The 22,786-nt window shown below is 36.6% G+C and overlaps 2 protein-coding genes across 2 annotated transcripts; both read right to left on the bottom strand.

Moving 5' to 3' along the window:
- Nucleotides 1–3,512: 3,512 nt before the first annotated feature.
- rps26l (ribosomal protein S26, like) lies at nucleotides 3,513–6,359 on the bottom strand. The gene is made up of 4 exons (XM_079628734.1): nucleotides 6,285–6,359; nucleotides 4,386–4,563; nucleotides 4,154–4,284; nucleotides 3,513–3,611 (listed from the first exon to the last, which is right to left on the bottom strand). Exons 1-4 carry the CDS (start codon nucleotides 6,339–6,341, stop codon nucleotides 3,576–3,578), a joined length of 402 nt encoding a protein of 133 aa, XP_079484860.1. The 5' UTR covers nucleotides 6,342–6,359; the 3' UTR covers nucleotides 3,513–3,575.
- Nucleotides 6,360–7,652: 1,293 nt separating this feature from the next.
- ppp4r1l (protein phosphatase 4, regulatory subunit 1-like) lies at nucleotides 7,653–22,753 on the bottom strand. Its single transcript, XM_079628733.1, has 20 exons — nucleotides 22,463–22,753; nucleotides 21,606–21,650; nucleotides 20,484–20,613; nucleotides 19,630–19,736; nucleotides 19,391–19,533; nucleotides 18,847–18,993; nucleotides 18,489–18,596; nucleotides 17,269–17,334; nucleotides 16,912–17,070; nucleotides 16,486–16,610; nucleotides 15,400–15,848; nucleotides 15,094–15,311; nucleotides 14,156–14,242; nucleotides 13,779–13,964; nucleotides 13,298–13,459; nucleotides 12,690–12,790; nucleotides 12,481–12,601; nucleotides 11,703–11,837; nucleotides 11,169–11,310; nucleotides 7,653–10,245 (listed from the first exon to the last, which is right to left on the bottom strand). The coding sequence occupies exons 1-20, from the start codon at nucleotides 22,467–22,469 to the stop codon at nucleotides 10,100–10,102; spliced, it is 2,784 nt and encodes a 927-aa protein (XP_079484859.1). The 5' UTR covers nucleotides 22,470–22,753; the 3' UTR covers nucleotides 7,653–10,099.
- Between the last annotated feature and the right edge of the window lie 33 nt (nucleotides 22,754–22,786).

The raw sequence follows: 22,786 nt of genomic DNA, 5'->3' as shown, positions 1-22,786 counted from the left end.
AGTCAAATTCTGTCATTCAAACACCATGTGATTTATTGCACTACTTTTCTTTACCCATTTTAACTGTATTTAGGGACACATTAATTGATTTTTAAACATTACAGAAACTGGAATTTCATGACTTTCTTCTTTATGCCTTAGAGTGGCATAACAGTTTGGATGCAACTATGCATACTTACAAGGCCACATTATAATTATACAAATAATAATATATATATATATAAATAAATATAGCTGCAAGCAGCGATTACGGGCCCAAGCCGGTGGCACCGCCACCCTGGTGCCTTTAGTTACACTAAAGGCACCGAGGTGGCGGTGCCACCGGCTTGGGCCCTCCATCGCTGCTTGCAGCTATATTTATTTATATATATATATATATATATATATATATATATATAAAAAGCCGCCACCCCGTTGCCTTTCGGGTTCCTGTGCACGACGGGCAATAACGTAACCCCGCTTTGACTGTCGAGAAGAAGTCTGCTTTAGAGCTTGTATCAGTGTGAGTCTTTCTGCTTCCCTCCAAAAACACACAGAAAAGGGGGGGGGGGGCTGTCTGTGTGTGTGCCCTCTCTCCCTCCCCTCCCCCCCACTCCACACACACACACACACACACACAGAGAGAGAATGGCAGGGGGAACTCTGTCAGAGAGAGACAAAACCACATTCAAACCAAAATATCTGACTTCCTGTTGGTCGGAGCTAATGACTGTAAATGAGAAAGTTGTCCGGATCGATAAGCACAATATACAGACCGAGTTTTGTGACTGTAGGTAAAAATAACCCACCCACTTTAGTCAAAAGTATCTTGAAAGTAACACACTTCCTGCTGCCAGTTGGTGGCGCTATAACTTTGACTCACAATAGTCACATCCATGTGATCGCCCTCTTACAACAAACACACTGCTGAAGTTTCATCCAGATCAATTAATGTATGAAGACGTTATAACACATTGTGTTTTTCTTTTCTCGCCATAACTTCGTTTCCTCGCCACGGCCAAACCGTTCGAGATATCAAAAATCCGTCCGCAATTTAGCGTCCTCAATGTCTTGACTTCATGCTGACCGAGTTTGGTGGCGATAGGATAATTTTTCTTGGAGGAGTATATCAAATTCCAGGGGCATGCATTTTCATACAGCCCATAATAGCCGACTTCCTGTTGGACTGGCGTAAAACTTAGAGCACGAAAGTTGTTCGGCCCGATTAAATCTATATGTGTACCGAGTTTCATATTATTACATGCAAACGTGTTTGATATATGGACCAAGTTTTTCGGACCACGTTCAAGGGGGCGCTGTTGAGCTCCCCTGCCACGCCCAGGTACCAGCTTCAGCCCAGCCCTGATGGCCGCAGGTTCTGACCTGTGTGCAAAGTTTCAAGAGTTTTCGAGCACGTTAAGGGCCCCAAAAGTGCCCGAGAAGTCCCACACAGCAGAGAAAGGGTTAAAATAAAGCCCCCCTCCTCTCTCACACACACAGACACTGAGAGAGACTGGCAAAATTCCCATCAAATCACATTCAAACCAAAATATCTGACTTCCTGTTGGTCGGAGCTAATGACTGTAAATTAGAAAGTTGTCCGGCTCGGGGAGATAAATATAAATACCGATTTTTGTTACTGTAGGTAAAACTAATACCCCATTTTTGACTAAAGGTGGCGCTACTGAGCCCCTCCACCGCGCCCGTTTCTGAAACTTCACACATGCCTAGTACCTAATAAATCTGATATGCATGTTGAGTTTCATGCAATTTGAAGCATGTTAAGAGCCTCAAATGCACCCAAAAAGAATATAAAAGTTTAAAGCGTTGCCATGGCAACAGTATTTAAGATATCAATAATTCTTTCACAGGTCTACATCTGCCGTGTGTTTACATTATACACATAAAGTTTGAAGCAAATCGGGTAAAAATAAGAGGGTGAATTCAAAGCATTTTGAAAGTGACACACTTCCTGCTGCCAGTTGGTGGCGCTATAACTTTGACTCACAATAGTCACATCCATGTGATCGGCCTCTTACAGCGAACACACTGCTGAAGTTTCATCAAGATCAGTTAATGTATGAGGATGTTATAACACACTTCCTGTTTCCAATATTCGCCATAAATTCGTTTCCTCGCCACGGCCAAACCGTTCGAGATATCAAAAATCCCCTCGCAATTTATCATCCTCCATGTCTTGATTTCATGCACACCGAGTTTCGTGGTCATCCGATGAATTCTCTAGGACAAGTGTTTCAAATGCCAGAACATGCGTTTCCATACAGCCCATAATAACCGACTTCCTGTTGGACTGGCGTAAAACTTAGAGCACGAAAGTTGTTCGGCCCGATGAGATCTATAAGTGTACCGAGTTTCATATTATTACATGCAAGCGTGTTTGAGATATGGACATGTTTTTGAATCCCATTCCAGGGGGCGCTGGCGAGCCCCCCTGCCACGCCCGGGTCCCAGCTTCAGTCGGGCCCTAATGGCCGCGGGTTCTGACATTTGTGCAAAGTTTCAAGAGTTTTTGAGCACGTTAAGGCCCCCAAAAGTGCCCAAAAGGTAGTAATATAATAATAATAAAGAAGAAGAATAAATAATAATCCCATGGAAAACAATAGGGCCTTCGCCTTTTCAAGGCTTGGGCCCTAATAATTATAATATAAAGATGAGTGTATTATTTGTAATATGCAAAAAAAGCCAAACTTGAAGTCAGTCTTCAGATCGAGACATGCTGCCGACTGCGCCAACCAAGTTTGAGCAGCACCACAAAAAGCTGAACTTAGTACATCTGCGTTTATAAGGTGCATAAGCATAGTTTAAAGTCAAAGCATGTCTGTCCAGTACTTGCATTAACATGATTCAAACTAGCACAAATCTAGAAAGACACCATATGAACAGTAAAGATCATAATATTTTATTGAATTATCTTTAATCATCAATAGATTTTTATAAAGTTACATTTAAACAATTAAATACGTTTTAATATTTCATTTTTACATTTTATTTAAATTGAAGGATTTATTTTTTAATAACTAAAGTAGGTATCACTAAATACATCATCTTATTATTCAGCTAAAATAATTAGGATCACAGAGGAAATGTAAGAATTAAAACCTTGACATTATTCCTTTGAGGTGTGCTATTAAAAAAACAATGGATTATTAATGCGTTTATAAAAATCTGTAAATCGAGGTTGTACCACTGACTGCTAATATTAATTAAATCAATATTATGACCAGTTTTTCTTAGACCAAAAGACGCAACACAAATTTTGACCCTTAACATTGACATACATTTAAAACTATGTATGCTAACAGTCTACGAGCTAGTGGTTGATGTTCAAAAATCAGGTAACAATACCAAAACGCTCAGATTTTTTGTATGTTAAATAATATTGTGGATATGTTAACCATAATTATATGTATATAATAACAGAGAATAAAAAATTAAGATTGAATATGAGAGAAAAATTACAGATTTAGAGCTCCAAACTATGCAGCAACAATCAAAACAAAGAAAATCTAGGACCTGTCTCAGATATTTTTTATTTTTCTGCAAAACAATGCACAGAATGTGACAGTTGATTTGCTTCACATGGGCTTAGGAGGAGCTCTGGGAGGAGGACCCTGCAGGAAAAAAGGACAAAAGAAAATGCTGAGATCCATATAAAAGTAACAACAATACAAGCATTGTAACTTTACTAACATACTGCAGCTGTTACTTTAACTTGAAGGTAGGGTAGGCAATTTGTGTCTCTTCACATCCTGAAAGCAATCAAAAGTGGTCTAAATATTAAAAGATATTCATGTGGGAGTCTCGGGACCAAAAATGTTTGTCCAATCATTGCATATGGTTCAGCGTCACTGAGTGCCACAAAGAAACAGCAGGCAGCTTACATGCTTTACTTCACCTTACTTTACAGTTCCTCTTGAACCAAAACAACGAGCTTATCCTGCGTTGTCGTAACGCAACAAGCCATGTCGTAATGAGGTCATTTAACGCCTTCTCTCGTCTCGTGACACTTTGCAGATTCAGTTGTGTGTGTTCATGTGTTTTGAAGGAGACGTTTTCAAGGCTAGCTTGCTATTGCTAGCCTCTCTGGAATTGCCTACCCTACCTTTAATGGAGTAATTAAGATAAGTCAGCTACAGGATTTCAAGGCACTTACGCCAGGCCTGAAGCGGGGAGGTGGTGTTCGGTCCTTGCGGGCCTCCCGGGATCTGTTCCTCACCACCTTGCTGTGGATGGCACAGCTAACACAGTAATGCAGCTTCACGTAGAGCTTGGGCAATACATATGCTACAAAAGGAAAAGCGGAAAACAGAAAACCACTATTTTAATCTGGCAAGGCATACTAATGAGAATTGGTCAATGTTTTGGTTGTTAAATCAGTCACTTACAGTCAAACACACTAGCTTCTGAGATGTCCCTCACAGCAGCAGCCTCCACAATGTTCCTGATGACAAACTTCTTGATGGCCTTGTCCTTGGGAACACAGCGGGCACAGTTGGTGCAGCGGATGGGCTGGACATGGCCACGGCCCTTCTTTGCACGTCCGTTGTTCCTTCTCTTCTTAGTCTAGCATTTGAAAATGGAAATAATTGATCATTAAAATAGTATAGAACATAATTCAATTAAACATCCTACATTTTCTCACCAATGAATTACCATGTATTTTAGGCTTAAGCAATTTAAAATGTATTTTATAAAAATTCTACTTTGCCTTCTCTCTCTCTACACACACATACATATATATATATATATATATATATATATATATATATATATATATATATATATATATATAATATGTATATATCACACGAGTAGGGTTGGGACTTGAAAACCAATTCTGGGATCTGATACTTGTTATAAAATTTTGATTCCGCTTATCGATTCCTGTGTGCGCATTTTGATGGGGCTTTAAATAAATCAAGTGAAAGATGATGCGAAATTCGGCACTCGTACACCGTTTTCTGTGCTGGGCAGAAGCTGCCTCTCATATGTAGTGCACAAATACTGAATTGAGTACTCTTTCGTGTCTTCTTGTCCTTTAATACACACAAAATTATGTCAAAATATCCTCGCAAACACAGCCAGAAGTAAATGTCAATGGATGAAGAAAGAAAATGCTTTTAATCAAAGAACAAAGAAAAATTACTCACTGATCTTGACTGAATAACTTTTGTAACTAGAATAAGGATTAATCTATATTTTATTTATGAAAAGAAACCTATGCAGCGTTGTTTTTACATTTGATTTCAATTTCTTAACTTCGTTCTTCGGTTGTATTTATTTGTGCTATTGCTTATTTGTTATTATATTACTGGCCGTGTACTTGTCTTCAATATGACATTTTGAAATGTATATTAGTCTAGTTTATTAGTTGTTCTTTAAGCTTCTATTTTGTTCATGGTGTTCAGTTGCAAAAGAATGTTTTGAAAAACACAGAATAAACATGTTTTGACTTTTATTTTTTCATTCCAAATTGGAATTGGGAATCGATAAATGGAATCTCTAAAATTCAAACAATACCCAACTCAAAATTTGAGATCTGTATGTGGTTCTGATAGAATTGGAAATCTTTGAAATATCAGGAAATGTCCAGTTTCAAATTTCCCCAAAAATTATGCTCAGGATGTCCATTAATACAGTAACCACAAACAGACCTAAAAAAATGTGTTTAATATTTTACTTTTAAACTCAAATTTTGTTAATGTGAAAATCGCCTTATGGTTTTACATTATGGTATATTATCTGTAACAAAGACCAGTGGAGATCTTTTTGCAACAATCAAAATTCATTATTGGAAAAAAATACTAAATTATCCAAGTGTCAGTCTACTCTTTATTGTATGTTAGCCTAAAGCCTGTCCTGAATTCATCAGTAAGTTAGATGCTGCATAAATCTTCAGTTTACACCCAAGTACTGACAGGTTGCAGCGTCTTGGTAAAAGTTATAACTTATACGCAACGTATCGACAATTACACTATTAGAATCGGTACATCAAAGTCTTAATGGTAATAATGCCGTTTAAATTAAATGCCAGTATTTTGCTTTATATACATAAAAACAATACCAGGGGTGTCCATGCCGCGTGCTACTGAAGGCACATGCTAAACATCATCAGAAACTTCTTACTTAAACTGTTTAATAATCCCGATATAGTGGCCAGTGTTTAATAAAATCAGATACGTTACTAAATATACTAGGTAATCACGTAGTTTTCTTGATAATATAAAGGAGATTTCATATACTAAAACATATTCACGGATCAATCGCGAACACTAAAGTCTCACCATCTTGAACGGGAGGCAGGAAAGAGGACCGGAAAAGGTTAACCGGAAGTAAAACATTTCTCTGCTACACAACAAAAGTCTTCTGAACGAAAATACCATAGACAGTATATGGAAAATACTGCTTTGATGTGATGCAAGGCTAGAAATATAAACGTTTAATTTAGGTATACAATTGAAATGTATACTTAAAATTGAAATATATATTATATATGAATGAAAGGGGGGAATAAAACGATTATTTTATTCATATGTTATGCAATGTCCACTGTAGTGGACACCAGGACTCAGTTGCTTGTAAAGGGCAAGAAATTAAATGTATAGGCAAAAACAATAAGATCTTCTTTTTTTTTCACCAATCAGTTTTTAAGTTTTGGAATTTTTTAAACCAAACTTTTTGTAATGATGATTCTCTACTATCTTATGAAAGATATAACGGAATGTATTGATATACCATTTTACTTGGCCATAAATGCCATTCCCATTCAATACAATGCATCTATACACTTTATGTAATCTGCACAATAATGTGTTCTAGGGCAACATGTAAGAAAGAAAAAAAAAGAAGTGTAAAAATGTGAGTAATAATTTTTCAACATTTTCATAATATCATGATGATTTAATTGCTTCTATTGTTTCTCATTTGTAAGTCGCTTTGGATAAAAGCGTCTGCTAAATGAATAAATGTAAATGTAAATCTAATATTTCATAGGAATATTGATATATATATATATATAATTTATTTCCCCATTCACTTCTTGTGTCTCCCAAAATGCCTTATAAACATGATTTAAGTACTGGTGTCCACTACAGTAGACATGTTTGAAATCAATGCCCTGTTTTGTAACAGAAAGTCAAATATTGATTAGTAACCCCATATCATTTTCCTGAGATGTTGATCTATGACAAACTATTTGAAAATTAGTCTGATTTAAATGATAATTACACTTTACAGGACATCTAGACTTAAAACTGTGACAAGTATGGTGTCAGAAAAATTGACTAAAATATGATGTCTTCTACAGTGGACAAAAGGCTATTCCTGGGTCCCAGAAGGATAAACGAGACAGACTAATCAGCCTTATGTATACACAATATAAAAATACTATTATTATAATATAATCATACTAATCGGTGTGTTACGCAAAAGACCAGCAGGGATAGAGTTATGTTATGATTTTTTACTCCATTAAATGTATAAAATAATATAAATTATTTACTTTTATAATTGCATACAATATGTTGATATATGTATATACAATATGTTGACTTGTGCACACAGGCTCCTTATTGTGAAAAGTGCTTAAGAATCAATCGACTTCGTGAGTTTTAACTGAAACGTCTTCAAAATAAAGGGCACAACTGAGAAATGATTTCAAATTTATATTATTTTAATTAACGAATACTAAAAAATAACAATACATAAACTGTTTTTAAAAGAGATGCACAGAAAAATTACAAATGTTGTAACCTGAAAGGTTAGGATATAAAATCTTTGAACATGATACATTGAGAAGTATACAATGGGAGGGGGAGGGGGGTCAAATCAAATCTTGTATCTTAATATTGTAACAATATGAGAAAACTAGTGGATCAGTACATATGCAGTATGAAGACATATGAAGTGGTTTCGTTGACATATCAGTGATGTCAGTGCCTCAGTAAATCAAACAGGAGAATTTATTGGGGAAAATATAACAATCTAACAAAATAGAAATCTATCAACATGGTGCATATGAAAAAAAAGAAGAAACGAACAAACAAAGAGGACACACAGCCACACACAGATGCATGCACACAAACACACATGGGAACACAAGGAAAACAACTTCGCCCATTATACAATTCCAAACCAAGTATCGCCACGGGAGAAAAAAAAAAAAAAAGGAAAAAGAACTGGCCTTGAATCCTGTAGATATCGTCAATAAAATCATATCAATTTGATCACAGGCTGTATTTCAGAACTAGACTAAACCTTTTTTTTTTTTTTTTACAATTCCATTTACACAGTCCATAAACATATTCCATATACACATCTGTGAGAATAAATGCACTGGATCAGAGCACCACTAGAGTTTGGTCAAGAAGGTTGCCTTATTAAAAAAAAAAAAATCAGACCCAATGATACGTCATGATTCATCCAGTCCAACAGATTTATTATTATTTATATATTAAAAAAGGGCCTGCAATTTACTTTCCATTGAACCCTTAATGATTAGTAAAGTGCTCTTGGCAAAGTTTGCCCTTACGTGCTGATGTGGGTCCGGTCCCCCAATTTAAATATATAAACCATTAAAACAGGCATAGCGATAACCGATCAGCAGCCAGAAGCAAGTACGCCCATGCCAAGAGCAGCACAACCATGAAACGGATGGTCCGTCATATCAACTTCAAGCACGTAGTAGCTTATTTACTTTAAAGCAAATTTGGGAATTGTGGAGTGCTTTGATCAACTAGTGCAAATGCGACTTAACAGTGTGCTTGCTTCAATTGTTTTCCACAGACAACCAAGCAGCGCCCTCTGCAGGTCAGCTCATAATTAACCAATAACCATCATTGATGTATTACTATAACTCTAAAGACTGGGCATGTCTAACAATTTTGCTTGTACAGTGTCTAAATGTCATCTAGTGGCTGTAAAGGTTGCTTGGAAAGCATTGGTTTACTCCTGACACCCCTCTAAAATACTGGCCCCTTTCATTTATAAAACGGCGAGGTATAAAACCGCTCTTCACCAATCAGGGAAGACAAATAGGTTACATACAGCTGGATCTCACTCAAAACACACAGAAAAACATGTACATTAAAATATCAGTACTGAAAGACAAAAGCAAATTCTTGTGAGCTACAAAAGGTTTGAGCAAAAAGAGGGAGGTTTTCGTCACCCGAGCTGCAATAACTCGAGAAGACGCTTGTTTGCTGTTTCGAATCGCTGTTTCCCACAACAATGCAGGTGCAATCTGAGGGTCAGGTAAACAGGTGGTTGGAAAATGCAGCACAATTTCACTTAGCCTCAGCTCGATACCATTTTGCGGCATTGCAGCTTTAAAAAAAATCTGAATATCAGGTCTCCCTGAGTTAGTAGCACTTCACTGTCAGTCTGCTTATGTCTTCTTAGTCCTTTTTGTATTAAGAAATCCACAAGAAAAGGAAATGGAGAAAAAAGAAGTCTTACAAATGTACAGTTAGCTTTGGAGGGGCAGCTGGTAGCATCTGAACGGTTTTGAGAAGAAACGACACGATCCGCCTTTAAGATGCGTCTTGCGTCTCCAAATACTTTCTGCTGCCACAAAGGTGCAAAAGAAATCTTGCACCATTCAGAGAGGTGAGATGGTTGTTCGGTGTTTGAAGGTGTGTTTGTGTGTGTGTGGGTGCTGGAGGAAGGGGCTTAAAGTGAGGTTGTGTAAGTGAGAGATTGCGTGGGCCTCATGTATGAAAAGTTTTGCATTCATTTTTAATTGCTTGACAAGGCAATCTTCCAATTTAACCATCTAAATGGAAAACCACTGTGGAAAATATTTTGCATGGCTGTATTACCATAAATATGCATACATTTGCATATTTTAAGTATCCAATTTTATATTTAGCTACACAAGTCGTTTTTTTATGTATAAATGAGGCCCATTTTGTGTATAAATCAGAAAATGCATAATATATGCATATGGTGTCATATGTGGAGCATTTTAGGAGAGGATAAGAATACATTGTGTGTGTGAAGGTCTTGGTCAGTAGTTCCTATTTGTAAACACTTGTCTGCAAATCCGTTTAGTGTTGTTCCTGCTGGTGCTTGTTCACATGTGCGGATTGAGCTAAAGGTGCTAGATGAGCGCTGCGGTGTCCATGACGTTCCTGTTGGGATCCAGTGTGGCAAAGAACCGCACGTCCCTGTCCTTGTCCATCCTCAGTTCGGACAGAGCCTCTTCCAGCTCATCCGAATAAGCGCTGCCTGGGTCCTTGAAGTATGCTGAGATCAGAGCACACACATAGATGGTGATCAGAACTGATGCCTAAACTGTAGCCGGGTTTCCATTACAGATTAGTGCAATTTTGCAATATTTTCGATAAAAAACTATTACGAAATGACGGAAAGCCCTTTATACTTGGGAACGGCCACGTATGAGGTGCTTCTGGATGTTTCTTCCTCATATCTGCTTCGAGGTCTTGATAAATTGTGGCATTTCTTAGTTGTTTAGAATCCAGTATTCCCATAATTCTTTATGGGAGTTTAATAAAGAACTTTGTTTCTGTCCAAACATACCACACCATCTTTGAAGAATGATTTATGTTTACGTAAGCCAGCTGACCTGTTAATGCAAAAAACTGTTCCCATTGCAGTTTTGCTAAATATTCGAATTGGCTGAAAAACCACCACATACGAGTGTAAAAAAATGTTTACGTTATATGGGAGTTTTTGCAAAACTGACGTGTTTTCACTGGGCGTATTCTCAATTTGCGCAATTTGATGTGTAATGGAAACACAGCTTGTGACACTTACACTAAACAGTTACTTAGCAAAATATTTGATCTTTTGTGCTATTAGTAGGTCATCATTTTATTTAGGTCACAGTTTATTAGTTAAATGGTCACTAGCCTATAAGGTAAAAAAAAAAAAAGAATAATGGATTTTACATCACTGCCTGGAAAAAGTACACTTGACATCTTGTACTTTGGACATTATAATTCTAGGACAAAAATAAGTATACACTTCATACAGGATATTACTCGTTAATACTTTTTGTTCCATTTTTCAGGCAGACAAATGAGAGTAACTTTGAATTTAATTGTAACCCTTGACGGGCCTAATGAAGAAGACATAAGTCTATGTAAACATCCTATGCTGTACGCATCTTCTAACTTGTCTGTAAATTGTGCGTGTTTGTGTCTTACGTTTTTCCAACACGCTCTGCCGTAACGCCTTGGCCACCAGCACGCGCACGTTGGGCACGGGATCTGATGAGAGGCTGAGCAGGCTGGGAAGAAGGTGCTGTGCAAACTGGTCCATGGGCATGCAGTCCTCCTCCACTATTGCCTGAATGGAAAGAAAGGAAATGTCTCAATCACTCTCCCACATTGTTAGAGGTTTAGATTTTGCCTGATGCATATTATACAGAAAAAAGGAGCAGGTTTTGTATAAATAAATAAAAACGTCATTAGCTTCGTTCTGATTGGTTGACTAACACTTAATTGCACACTAGTCCATTATTGTGGTATCTTGATTTCAAATGTATTCATCCCGCAATGTCATGAAATAACTTATTCTATGCAAAATATTTATTGAAAGTTGAAATTAACTGCAGCAATAATATGACAATAAAAGAAGTTAAGAAATATTGCAGGACCACATGAATTTATATAAAGATGGTGGGACTGTAAATCCTTTGGATAATACTGCATGAAACTACAATTTGATGTAAAATTTACCTGGCAAATGAATGCAAATGCCTGACGTCCGACCCATTTGGGACAGTGGCAGAATCTCATAATGAGCTCATTAATGTAATTCAGACCCAGGTCATGAGCTTCACAGGAATACAGCTTCTGCAGGATCACCACCACCTAAACACATTCACAAGACAAATCTTAACTAGAATAGGTTTTCATGCTTGAAATGTAAAACAAACAAAAAAAAAAACATGATTTTTTACATATTTTAGATTGTTGCAGCACCTCTCTTCCCAGTCTGTCAGTAATGCTCTGTTTAGTTCCAGTTTCTATGAAGTCCCTCCTTCTGAAAAGCACTATGATCTAATTGGTCGCTGGACCAGTGGGTTGTGATTGGTCAACCACTTCCCACTTGTTTTCGGAAATGTCACTGCCTTTACCATAACAGCAAGTTTATACTACTATCACAACTCACAGTGCGCACTGATTTAGAGAATACTGTAACTTCCTTTGGAGGGACTTTTTGATTTGCAAATTTGCAGACCTTTTTCATGCTGAAACAGCAACATTACACACTAAAGAAAGTTGAAAAATGTAAAAAAGCATAATAGGTCTTTAAAACATTTTAAGCACTAAATACATATGCAGATCCCCTGAGACAGATGTTAATGCCAGGACTAAAAAGCCTATAAGCTGAGGTTTAAAACAGTCCAGTGGAGTTGCTAAAAGCAGAACACAAATTTAAACAATACAGCTAGTATAAGGCATTGTAATGTTGCACTATTTTTGGAAACAAGCTGAAGGGAACTTGACTCACCAGTTTATAGGAGATCCACCGCACTTCAGACACTTTGTCAGAGCAAAGGTTAAGTGCAATTTGTCTGAGGTAGTCATAGACGTCGTTGTGACTGTACAACTCAATGATCAGGATAAGCTGCCTAAATACAGAGAGACAAATGCCACAAGAGTGAGATCACAATTGAGAGCTTCAAAGAAAAACCCTTTGTGTAACAAAGTAGTACATACTCAGCTAGCTCATAGCGGAATCTCCAATTTCGGCTGTTGTCCGTCACCATGAACTCCTGCAGCTGATACAGATACTCCCGCCGCTTCTCGGCATGAAGAAGCTACAAAAGAGAAAACAGAACGATCTGTTGATACCAGTGTTAGGAACATTGACTAAAACAAAAACTATTGAATGTTGCTGAAATAAAATTAAATATTGGATGAAAAAATGTTAAAAAATGAAAATGAGAAATATTGCCTAGGCAAATAACTAAAATAAATACATTTGAGTTGAAGTTCTAAATTCATAAAAGTAAAATGAAATAAAAATTAATTAAATCCATATAGAAATAGAAATAAATAAAAGCGTATTGAAAAAAAAAAAAAAAAAAAAAACTAAAATTACACTGGTTGGGGCAGCCATGACATGCTTGTCAAATTTTAAATTAAACTTTTTGAAATGCATTTAACAAATCAGTAAACTAACTAAACTTATAACAAAAAAAAAAAAAAATAGAGCTAAAAAAAAAGGGGGAAAGAAATGATTTTTTTTTTTTCCAGTATAGACAATTCAAAGCTCTGTGCATAAACTACACGTTTTCTCAGTTAATGAAATTTCATATTCTCACCTTCAAGAAATCATACAGGTGTTTGAGGACTCCTATCCGCACCTCATCAAGATCTTTGAGGAAGCCATTAAATATGGGCACCAGGTCAGCGGCGGTCAGCTGATCCCCCAGAATCACTGCCAACTCGTGGATAGAGAACGCAAGTGTCCGTCGCACCTTCCACTGTAACGCATACAAAGTTCATTCAATTGACAAAAGCAAAACACATTCACAGTACCGAAGCTACTGCGTATATACCTCATACATTACATATTTTCAAAACAAAGACAATTATAATCCATCAGAGTATGGTACAGTGAAAACATTGTTTAATTAATAAGAAGTAATTATATAGTATATAATATAACACACATATATATATATATATGATATATATATAAGGTTATGCAACAGTACTGTACTAACATTTTGACAGTTTTGTTAAACCTTGATTTTCCAACAAAACCCATGACGAGTAATGCATATAAAGAGGAAGTTGTACCTGTACGTCTGTAGCGAGGGTCTCGTACGTGTCTTTGAGGCAGTGCCAGTTCTGTCTGCCCAGCGTCAGGGCGACACCTGGCAAGCTGAACGCACAGTGTTTGGCGATCTCAGTGTCTACGGTCTGAGCTCGAGCGGGGTCTGTCATGGACAGATACTGATCCAGCAACTGCTGGGGAATTACATTCTGTGACGACAGAAAGAATGAGTGTTAGGAAAATTCAGAGTTCGATCAGTTAGATTTTTATTGTTTATTTACAAAAAGAGTTTATTTGTACATTTGATGTGCTTTTTCATCAATGATTGCAATTTGTACAACTAGTTGAAAAATAAGGCCAATGTAAAGCCATGAGATTTGTAATGGTAAAAGTACATTACCTGGACTTTAGACTTCTCCTCTTCGCATGTTTTAACTTGTGAGTTGGTGTCTTTTTCTTCCTCCACATTTTCTATTAGGTCTGATTCCTGTACGCACACACACACAAATACATGTATAATGAACTCTCTACTGTAGTTACGGTACTGTGCCAGAACTTCCTTCTAATGACATTTGCATAAACAGATTTACATAAAACTGCAGAAGGGGATTTGCCATGTCAAACAGTGGAAGCAGCATCAAAACCATTTAAAACAACATTACTCTCCTTTGATAATTGTTACGACCTCATATTAATTGACAGATTACATGGAATATTTGTATTTTCCTGCCTAAATGTAGATTCTTCATTTGAAGGCTTTACTCAGGAAATATTTTATTAATTGAATTCAAAATGAATCTATGGACAGTTCTAACATTAAAAAAAATCCATTACATTTATAAAGTATGTAATAATAATTGATTTATTATTAATAATAAAGTCTGAAGATTAAATATTTGGTAAAAATTTTTTAAAGTGTCCTTGTTAAATGTTACATGTAGTTACTATAGTAATAACTATAAATGGTGCATACTTACATGCAACTAACTCTAAACAAAACCCTAATCCTAGCCCTAAAGTACATGTAGTTAATTCATATTACCGGTACCAATACCTAAATGTATAATTTCACTGAAACAAGCACACCTTACAATAAAGTGTAACTGAGTATTTTAATGAAATGACTGTACATGAACCTGCATTATTATTATTAATAATATTATTATTACAAAATATATAAATTTGAATGCCAACATTTAAAAAAAGTAAAGTATTATAATAACATTAATTAAATGTAATACAACTTTAAATGTAAAAATGTAATGGATCACTTTTTAAAATGTTATAATTGTTAAATGGCTAAAATTCATTTGATTTTCTTTGACATTATCCTCTCACCTCACTGCTGTGTTCAGAGTCATCTACCAGCACAGGCGAAGTGGAGGGAGAGTCTGAGATCTGTGTGTCTGTCAGTGAGAGTTCACTCATGGCACTGAGCTCATCAGACGTCGGGGAGCCTGTGGAACCATTACTCTCTGACACAGACTCATCAGCATCTTCTGTTTGACTCTCTAATTGAGCGGCTTTCAGCGCAGCGGACAACACCTGCACTTGAGCTGCGAGTGGAAAGCAAACGGGGGAGTGAATAACTACAATTCCCTACTCGGAAAAGAGCAAAAGAACATGAGCTCTTTTCACAATCACCTTGAACATCAGGATCATCGAGGTGGGGCTGAAGACGGTCCAAAACTTTCTGGATCTGGGAGCTGGTGGCTGGGCCTTGTGCATCTAAACTTGGCAAGTTTTCTTTCCCCCCTCTCATGGTCTCTTCTTTTTCTTTCGCCACATCTCTTTTCTCTCCTTGTAGTAGCCGCAGGTCTTGGGTAATGTCAGGTAGTGGGGGTCTCCAGAAGGTGAATGAGTTGAACATTGTGCAGTCGTCCATCTTCTGGTGGGACGAAGGGGTTGAGCATTCAGGCTGGTTCTGGCTGGTGCTATAAGAGTGGCCTTCTGGAGGACGTGATGGGGGAACTGCTGTGTCTGAGGTGGATTGTAGCTGCTCTGAACGGGGCTGAATGAGACTGTCTGAACAACCATCAATGGAGGCATTGCGGATGTTACTCGAATTGCTGGTGGTCACGTCCTGTCTGTGGCTACAACGACAAGAGGGTTCATTTAGTTTTGTAAACATAAAAAAAAAGTGACTAAGATCTCTACACTACTGGTCAAAAGTTTGAGGTCGGTAAGATTTAAAAAAATGCATCTTATGCTCATCTAGGCTGCATTTATAGGATGAAAAATACAGTAAACTGTAATATTGTGAAATATTATTACAATTTAAAATAACTTTTCTATTTTAATATATTTTAAAATGTAATTTATTCCTGTGATGCAAAGCTGAATTTGTCACATGATCCTTCAGAAATTATTCTAATATGCTGATTTGCTGTTCAAGAAACACTTTTTTTTTACCAATTTTTTATTTTGTTTGTAACAATGTAAATCTTTACTGTCACTTTTGATTAATTTAATGCAACCTTGCAAAATAAAAGTATTAATTTTTCTTAATAAAATAAATCACACTGACCTTTACCTTTTGAACATTAGGTAACTATTTAAAGAAGTAACTAGGAAACAGTCCAATAGGGGTCAGGTGAACCAAAAACCAGCCTAATCATACAGACTTTCCAGTTAAGTGGATTGATAATAAACTACAACAACTAGTTGACAACAAACCCAAGTAGTTTTCCCTACAAACACAACCACAGTGAAGAAACCATGTGCGCTTACCTCTCTGAGGAGATCTTCGGTATCTCGCAGAGCGTTCCATCCTCACAGAAATGCAATCCTGTGATAGAAGGGTTGGCAAACGTGGAGATGAAACGACCTAGAGACTGGAACGCAGCCTGGCGTACCTGAAAAGGGAAAAAAGAGAGAGGTTCCCTTCCCTTTAAAAAACAGATTCATCCATTCTCCACACCTCTTTGTCCAGATCTAATTTCTAAAACGTAATAAAGATTGTCTAACATAAGTGTAAAACAGAAAGTCAGAAATCTCACAGGGTCCAAAATCTTACTCCACATAAGCTGCATACTAAACATAAAATAACCATGTTTACTTTCAGAGAGGACAGAAATTAGATGCTGAGGCACAGCATGTTAGAACACAGTGTTAGTGTGTGTGTGTGTGTGTGTGTGTGTGTGTCTTTGCTCTTACCCAGCGTGACTGATCACTAATGAGGTTGATGAACAAGGGGGACAATTTAGTACGTCGCACTTCTGGAGAAGTGCAGTTTGAAACAACCATGAAGCACTCGGCACAGGCTTTCCGAATACCCCACAGACTGTCCGAGCACAAGTCGAAAAACTTCGGCATCTGAAGTCAGAACAAAGAGATCGTGCTGCTTAACACATTTGCATGTCGTGTAAACAAAGTTCAACATAAAGACCAAACTAACTTTAAGGCTTTAATAAGATTAAGGATGTTTTTTGGGGTCTAACACTCATTTTGGCCCACTGTGACAGCAATATTGTCATAAATACAGGCACAAAAGGAAAGCTGCAGAGGTCTCACCAGTAGTTTCTCTGTGGCTTCCTGGCCAACAATAGAACAGAACTCGCCAAAGTTTGCTGCACAGACCTGGTGGTGAGAAAGAAAAAAAAAGAGGGTTTAGACATTTGCAATGAGGTCAAATTCAGTCTTCTGTTATGTTGTAAGCAGAAGCCTGGTGCAACTCAAGCAGCATTGCTTTCTGCCAACCCAGCATGAGTTTCAAAAGTAGATTAACATTTTTCACAACCTTTTCTACACAATATAGGCCTAAGCTTCATAACTGAAGTTATTTGAAAGACAGAAGTCACAAACACATTCAACATTAGGCAGCATTGTTTTGATCAGCTCGTTTTGACCAGAGAACAGCTTTATTGTGCCAAGGCTCATTTCTATCCATTGTGTTCTCAATTGTTACTTATTTGTCTCATGATACTGATATAATCATGCATGGACTTGGAATTTCCACACTTTTGTAAAACAGAAATATACTGAAATTCACACTACAGTTCAAAAGTTTGGGTCAGCAAGACTTCTTTTTTTTAAATAAATTAATACTTTCATTCAGCAATGATGCATTAAATTGATAGTAAAAACAGTTAAAGTAAAGCCATTTATAATGTTAATTTTTTTTAACCTTTGAACTTTCCAGTCAAAGAAAAATGTATCATGGTTTATACAAAAATATTAAGCAGCACAACTGATTTTAACATTGGTAATAATAATAAACGTTTCTTGAGCAGCAAATCAGCAATTTAGATTGATTTCTGAAGGATCATGTGACTGAAGACTGGAGTAATGATGCTGAAAAATCAGCTTTGCATCAAAATTGTATTTTAAAAATCACAATTTTACTGTACTTTAGATCAAATATATGCAGCCTCAGCAAGCATCAGACATTAGCAAAAAAATTTTTTTAAACCTTACTGACCACAAACTTTTCAATGATAGTGTATTTTAGCAACAAATAAAAAAGTGGCATCTCCAAACAAATGCTGCAAAAGTGTGATTTTTTTTAAACTACATTTTTGCATTTACTTTTGATCCCAAGGTGATCATCAATGTACACACACTCACACTTCCACTGACATTTAACAAATCACAGAATGACAAATACTTAGACTTCATTTTGAACTGCATATCTATTGATTATATTTAGTTATTTTTTAATTTAACTCAATTATTGCAAAGACATCTCATAAAACAGTTCTTTAAAGGATTATGGAATATTTTGAGAGTATTACCTTGCGGACTTGAAATAGCCTGACGTCACAGCAGAGTTCACAAAAGCGCAGCAATAAAAGGTGTTCCACCGTGTCTTTAGTCAACATGGTCACCAACTTGCACATTATCTGCAACAAGACATTATCCACCATCAAGATCAAAACATGAAAGTTCATCCCAACCCCATAAAACAATTACCGGTAGCACAGTAACATGCAGACGGTATACAGAAAAGCATTCCATCACAGAAGGAATGTAGTTATGACAGGAAATATAATCTCTTCAGTTCTGTGAAAGCTCATGGTTTACATATTTTTACGATGAGTATTATCCGCTGCCAGTAATCAGTGAGGCATTCTCTTTAACACAAAGACTCACCGCTACAGCCTCGATCTTATAATCGTCGTCACTACTGGGTTCAGTGAGCTCGAGAAGCACAGGGCAGACCTTTCCCTCCATATCTGCCTTACTCATCAGACCCTGTTCAAGTAGCACCAGCAAAGCGGCCTGGCTCGTCTTTCGCACCTAAGGGAAAAGCACAGACAAAACCGGCTCAATGGGTTGTCTGAATGACTAATCGATTAGTTAGTGTTAAGGAAACCCTGAATAATAAGGCTTTAGGCTTTATTTCCAATAGTAATCATATGCATTCCTTAAGGACATATAGACCCCAAAACACCACACTTTAATATGAAAATAACAGATATTTAACAAATGAATCCTACACACAATTATCAAAGTCTTCATTAAAAAAACAGAACCCTATTAAGCATAATAATGGGAACATTGCTTACTAGTCAGTTGTTGTCAGACTAGTCGACCACCTTGACCCACTCCTACTCAAAAGCCATGATGTTTGTCAACCTTCCTTCTATTCAGAAGAACAACTCAAAAACAACCAGTTTTTCAAAGTGAAACTTACCTGGTTATTAGGGTCTGTGAGATACCGGACCACAATGGGAACAAGGTACCGTGAGAAGGCTTCTGGGAAATTGGGGCGATTTTCATGGAGGAACATGGCAATGTTTGGTACCTGCTCCATCAATTCTGCTCGCACTGTCGGTTCTGTAACATCACAATACGTTTATGATATTATGTACACATTACGTATTACGAACACACTAGACAAGTCAAATACAGGTAAAAGCCACACAAACAAACCTCCATCCTCAGACATCCTGGCAACCGTTTCCATGACGCTGATGAAGTCATTTTCATTATCACTGAACTCCCGGAGCACATCCAGCAATCCACGAGCCACAATTTGCCTGAAAATAAACATCATGCTATTAAGTACACCATAATAGACCACATGACATGAGCCTTCACAATTTAGAAGCACAAAACTATTTGGGGAAAAAAATGACAGCTCAATTTTTAATCCTAGAATAATGTTTATAGCATTTCCAAGTCTAAGCCAAGTTCTTTTACAATGACATGCCTGGCTACTTACAAGTATTTCGGGCACAATGTCATGTCAGGTTCGCTTTAAGCACTTAAAGGGATAGTTCACCCAAACATTTTTATTCTGTCATAATTTTTTTAGTTATTTTCAATTAAATTAAATTAATATTTATTTGTATAGCGATTTTCACAATACATAAGTTTCAAAGCAGCTTTACAGAAAATGCATGTCCACGTTACAATTTAGAGTGATCTGTTATCAGAGGTGACTGTCAAAGTAATGCATTTCATAAATGTACATTTACAAATCACACAGTTAGCTAATAATGTATTATTTTAAGGCACAAACAATGAGCTCATTAAAGTAATGAATACATGTTTCTTAACAAATGATTAGGATATATAGAAACATTTTATTGTGTATTGAAAAATGTTATTTTCCACCATTGTACCATAAAAAGTTGTATTTTTGGTATCAAATCTCACTTAAATTCAAGTGGGACATTTTTTACTACAGTACTCCTAAATAAACATTTAATATGGCATGACAAGAGAAAAAAGAAACTGAAATCCGTCTCACATAACATGCCTCATAGTTGAAGACATCTCACCTGTTGAAGACGTTTTCACTGAAAGCATATTTCTCCAGCCGACCCAGAGGGGTGAGATTATCCTGGCCTGAATCCAGGAATGCTGTAATCCGAATCCCATCACACTCTGAACCATAGTCATCGAATCCAACTGCAAGACAGATTCATACCGACAGTTAATGACCAAGTATAATTTAATGTTCAGTTTGTTGCTACAAGCCTCATGGTGGCATCAAATGTGAGATCTTTTACATTCAAACCAGGAATCCCTTTAAAATACAGACAGAAATTCAGAGTGACAGCAGATCATATTAAAAAGGGGAATTTGTTTAATGAGAAATTCTTTATTTTACAGCAAGAACAGTTAAAGGGATTTCATTACATGCTGTCTGTTTCTGCCAGCAAAGATCACACTGACTTCACTTCAACTATATAGTGAACAACAACTGGGAAAGATCTCAAAAGCATTTAACATAAATTTATATTTGGTTAATTAAGATTTTTGTTGTTGATTTTTGTTTTGCTGTTGACATTTTCATGACAATTAAGCTCATTTTCTATTAAAATATTAAGGTTTTATTTGTTTAATTCCTATTACTTTTAATGACAATTCTCTCACTGTGCACTCAATTTCCTATTTAAATCAGAATTAAGAAAGTACATACATTTTATATATTTCAGTGCTGTCAAATCGATTAATCGCAATTAATCACATCTAATGTTTGTGTTTATATATATACACACATGTGTGTGTGTGTGTGTGTGTGTATTTACATTATACATATATACATTTACATATTTAAACACACACACGCACAAATAATATACAAATATAATAATATATACACACACACATATATTATATAAGCAAACTTATTAGATGCGATTAATTGATTTGACAGCACTAATATGTATGCCATTATAATATGATTTTCAGGGGGAAATTAGCTTAATTTTAATTGAAAATAACCTAAAAATTGCAATGATTCTAAAATGGACTTGATTAAGGGGAAAAACTCTTATTTTGGTTGTGTGGTGACACATGACCTAGACATGTTCTTGAGAGGTTTTCTAAGATTCACCCAGCCACACTGATAGAGAGATGTTGATCTGTAAAGTTGCTGACGAGTTCTGTATACTCACAGTCATCCAAATCATCATGACCGTCTTCAAAATATAAAGACAGACCTGTGGAAACACAAATAACAATGTTTAAAGACTGACAAGTGTACAGTAGATTCTCAATAAAACTGACAGTTTCTAGCCATACTACTGTTACACATGAAGTTGGGCTGTGCCTCACTAGTCAGCTATCTAACTAGCAGCTAGACTTGCATTTGTTGGGCTTTTCAGTCCAGAAACACTCCCATAATACCCCAAAACGCTGTATAGGTAGACAGCTCTCTAGGTTTTGACACACACAGCCTATGCATTTGTCGTAGTGTTAGCTTATCTGACTAAAATGTCAACTCAGGTGACTACAACAAATTACCCGTTTACCAGGCGACTATGTCTGTCAAACACTTTTTATACTGTAGTCTGCAGTAAAATACAAACATGTCTTATGTTGTGGCACATTATTAATGCATTTCAAAAGGTGACTAGCTAACAAAACGTGTTATCCGGGAAACGACCCCGGTCAGGTTGGCTAACAAACTGACAGTCAAGCTCCTGTCAACTCAGCGATGTTTTCTTCACTATTTACTGAAAAGTACAGTATATTTTCCATCATCATGTATTTAATACAACATATATTGTCTTGTTGGCCAAAAGTTCCTAATCACAGTACTTTTATAATATCCCAGTATGTCCTGCTAGCTCCACAACTCGCAACTAGTGTTAATCCACTTAAAATTTCACTAGGCTCATGGCCTTTGGTCTAAAATACACCAAAAATGTTCCCAAGGCATTACGCGTCATTACAGCCAACAGCGATAACAGGGCCGATTCTCTTTAAACCGCCCCATAAAGCTCTAAATAAATGTACTAAAGCACGTTACCTGCCATCTTGATTTACAGCGGGGCTGTCACTCCACTTCCTCAAAAGATTTCCTGCTCTTATTTCAATCCCGGCATTTATATGAAGATCAAATACTTAAAAAACAGGGATAAACTCATCGAAACAAAACTCTTTTACGCGCGAAAATACCGTAAATATTTGTATCGCTCAACCGAACGCTCGATGAGAAAAAAAATAAGACAATGTCGATCACGTGACTAGTCTAGCGACGTCCGATTCGTCAATGAACTGTTCATATGAGTCGGATCTTTTGAGTGAATCCATTGTACTGGTTCACAAAACGGGACTGGTTCGTTTTTAAAAC

This window comes from Phoxinus phoxinus, assembly GCF_949152265.1.
Source record: "Phoxinus phoxinus genome assembly, chromosome: 11".
Lineage (NCBI taxonomy): Eukaryota > Metazoa > Chordata > Actinopteri > Cypriniformes > Leuciscidae > Phoxinus > Phoxinus phoxinus.
Note: the sequence above shows the minus strand (reverse complement) of the source record. Positions and strands in the feature narration are given on the sequence as shown.

What these genes read in the sequence shown, in the direction of transcription:
- rps26l (XM_079628734.1), bottom strand. Translation starts at nt 6,341, where the DNA reads ATGTTTTACTTCCGGTTAACCTTTTCCGGTCCTCTTTCCTGCCTCCCG. An exon ending in CCTGCCTCCCGTTCAAGATG is followed by an intron (nt 4,564 to 6,284) that starts GTGAGACTTTAG and finishes TTCAAATGCTAG; the next exon opens with ACTAAGAAGAGAAGGAACAA. An exon ending in CTCCCCGCTTCAGGCCTGGC is followed by an intron (nt 3,612 to 4,153) that starts GTAAGTGCCTTG and finishes TTTTTCCTGCAG; the next exon opens with GGTCCTCCTCCCAGAGCTCC.
- ppp4r1l (XM_079628733.1), bottom strand. An exon ending in TCACAGACCCTAATAACCAG is followed by an intron (nt 18,994 to 19,390) that starts GTAAGTTTCACT and finishes CTTTTCCCTTAG; the next exon opens with GTGCGAAAGACGAGCCAGGC. An exon ending in CCCTCGCTACAGACGTACAG is followed by an intron (nt 13,460 to 13,778) that starts GTACAACTTCCT and finishes TATGCGTTACAG; the next exon opens with TGGAAGGTGCGACGGACACT.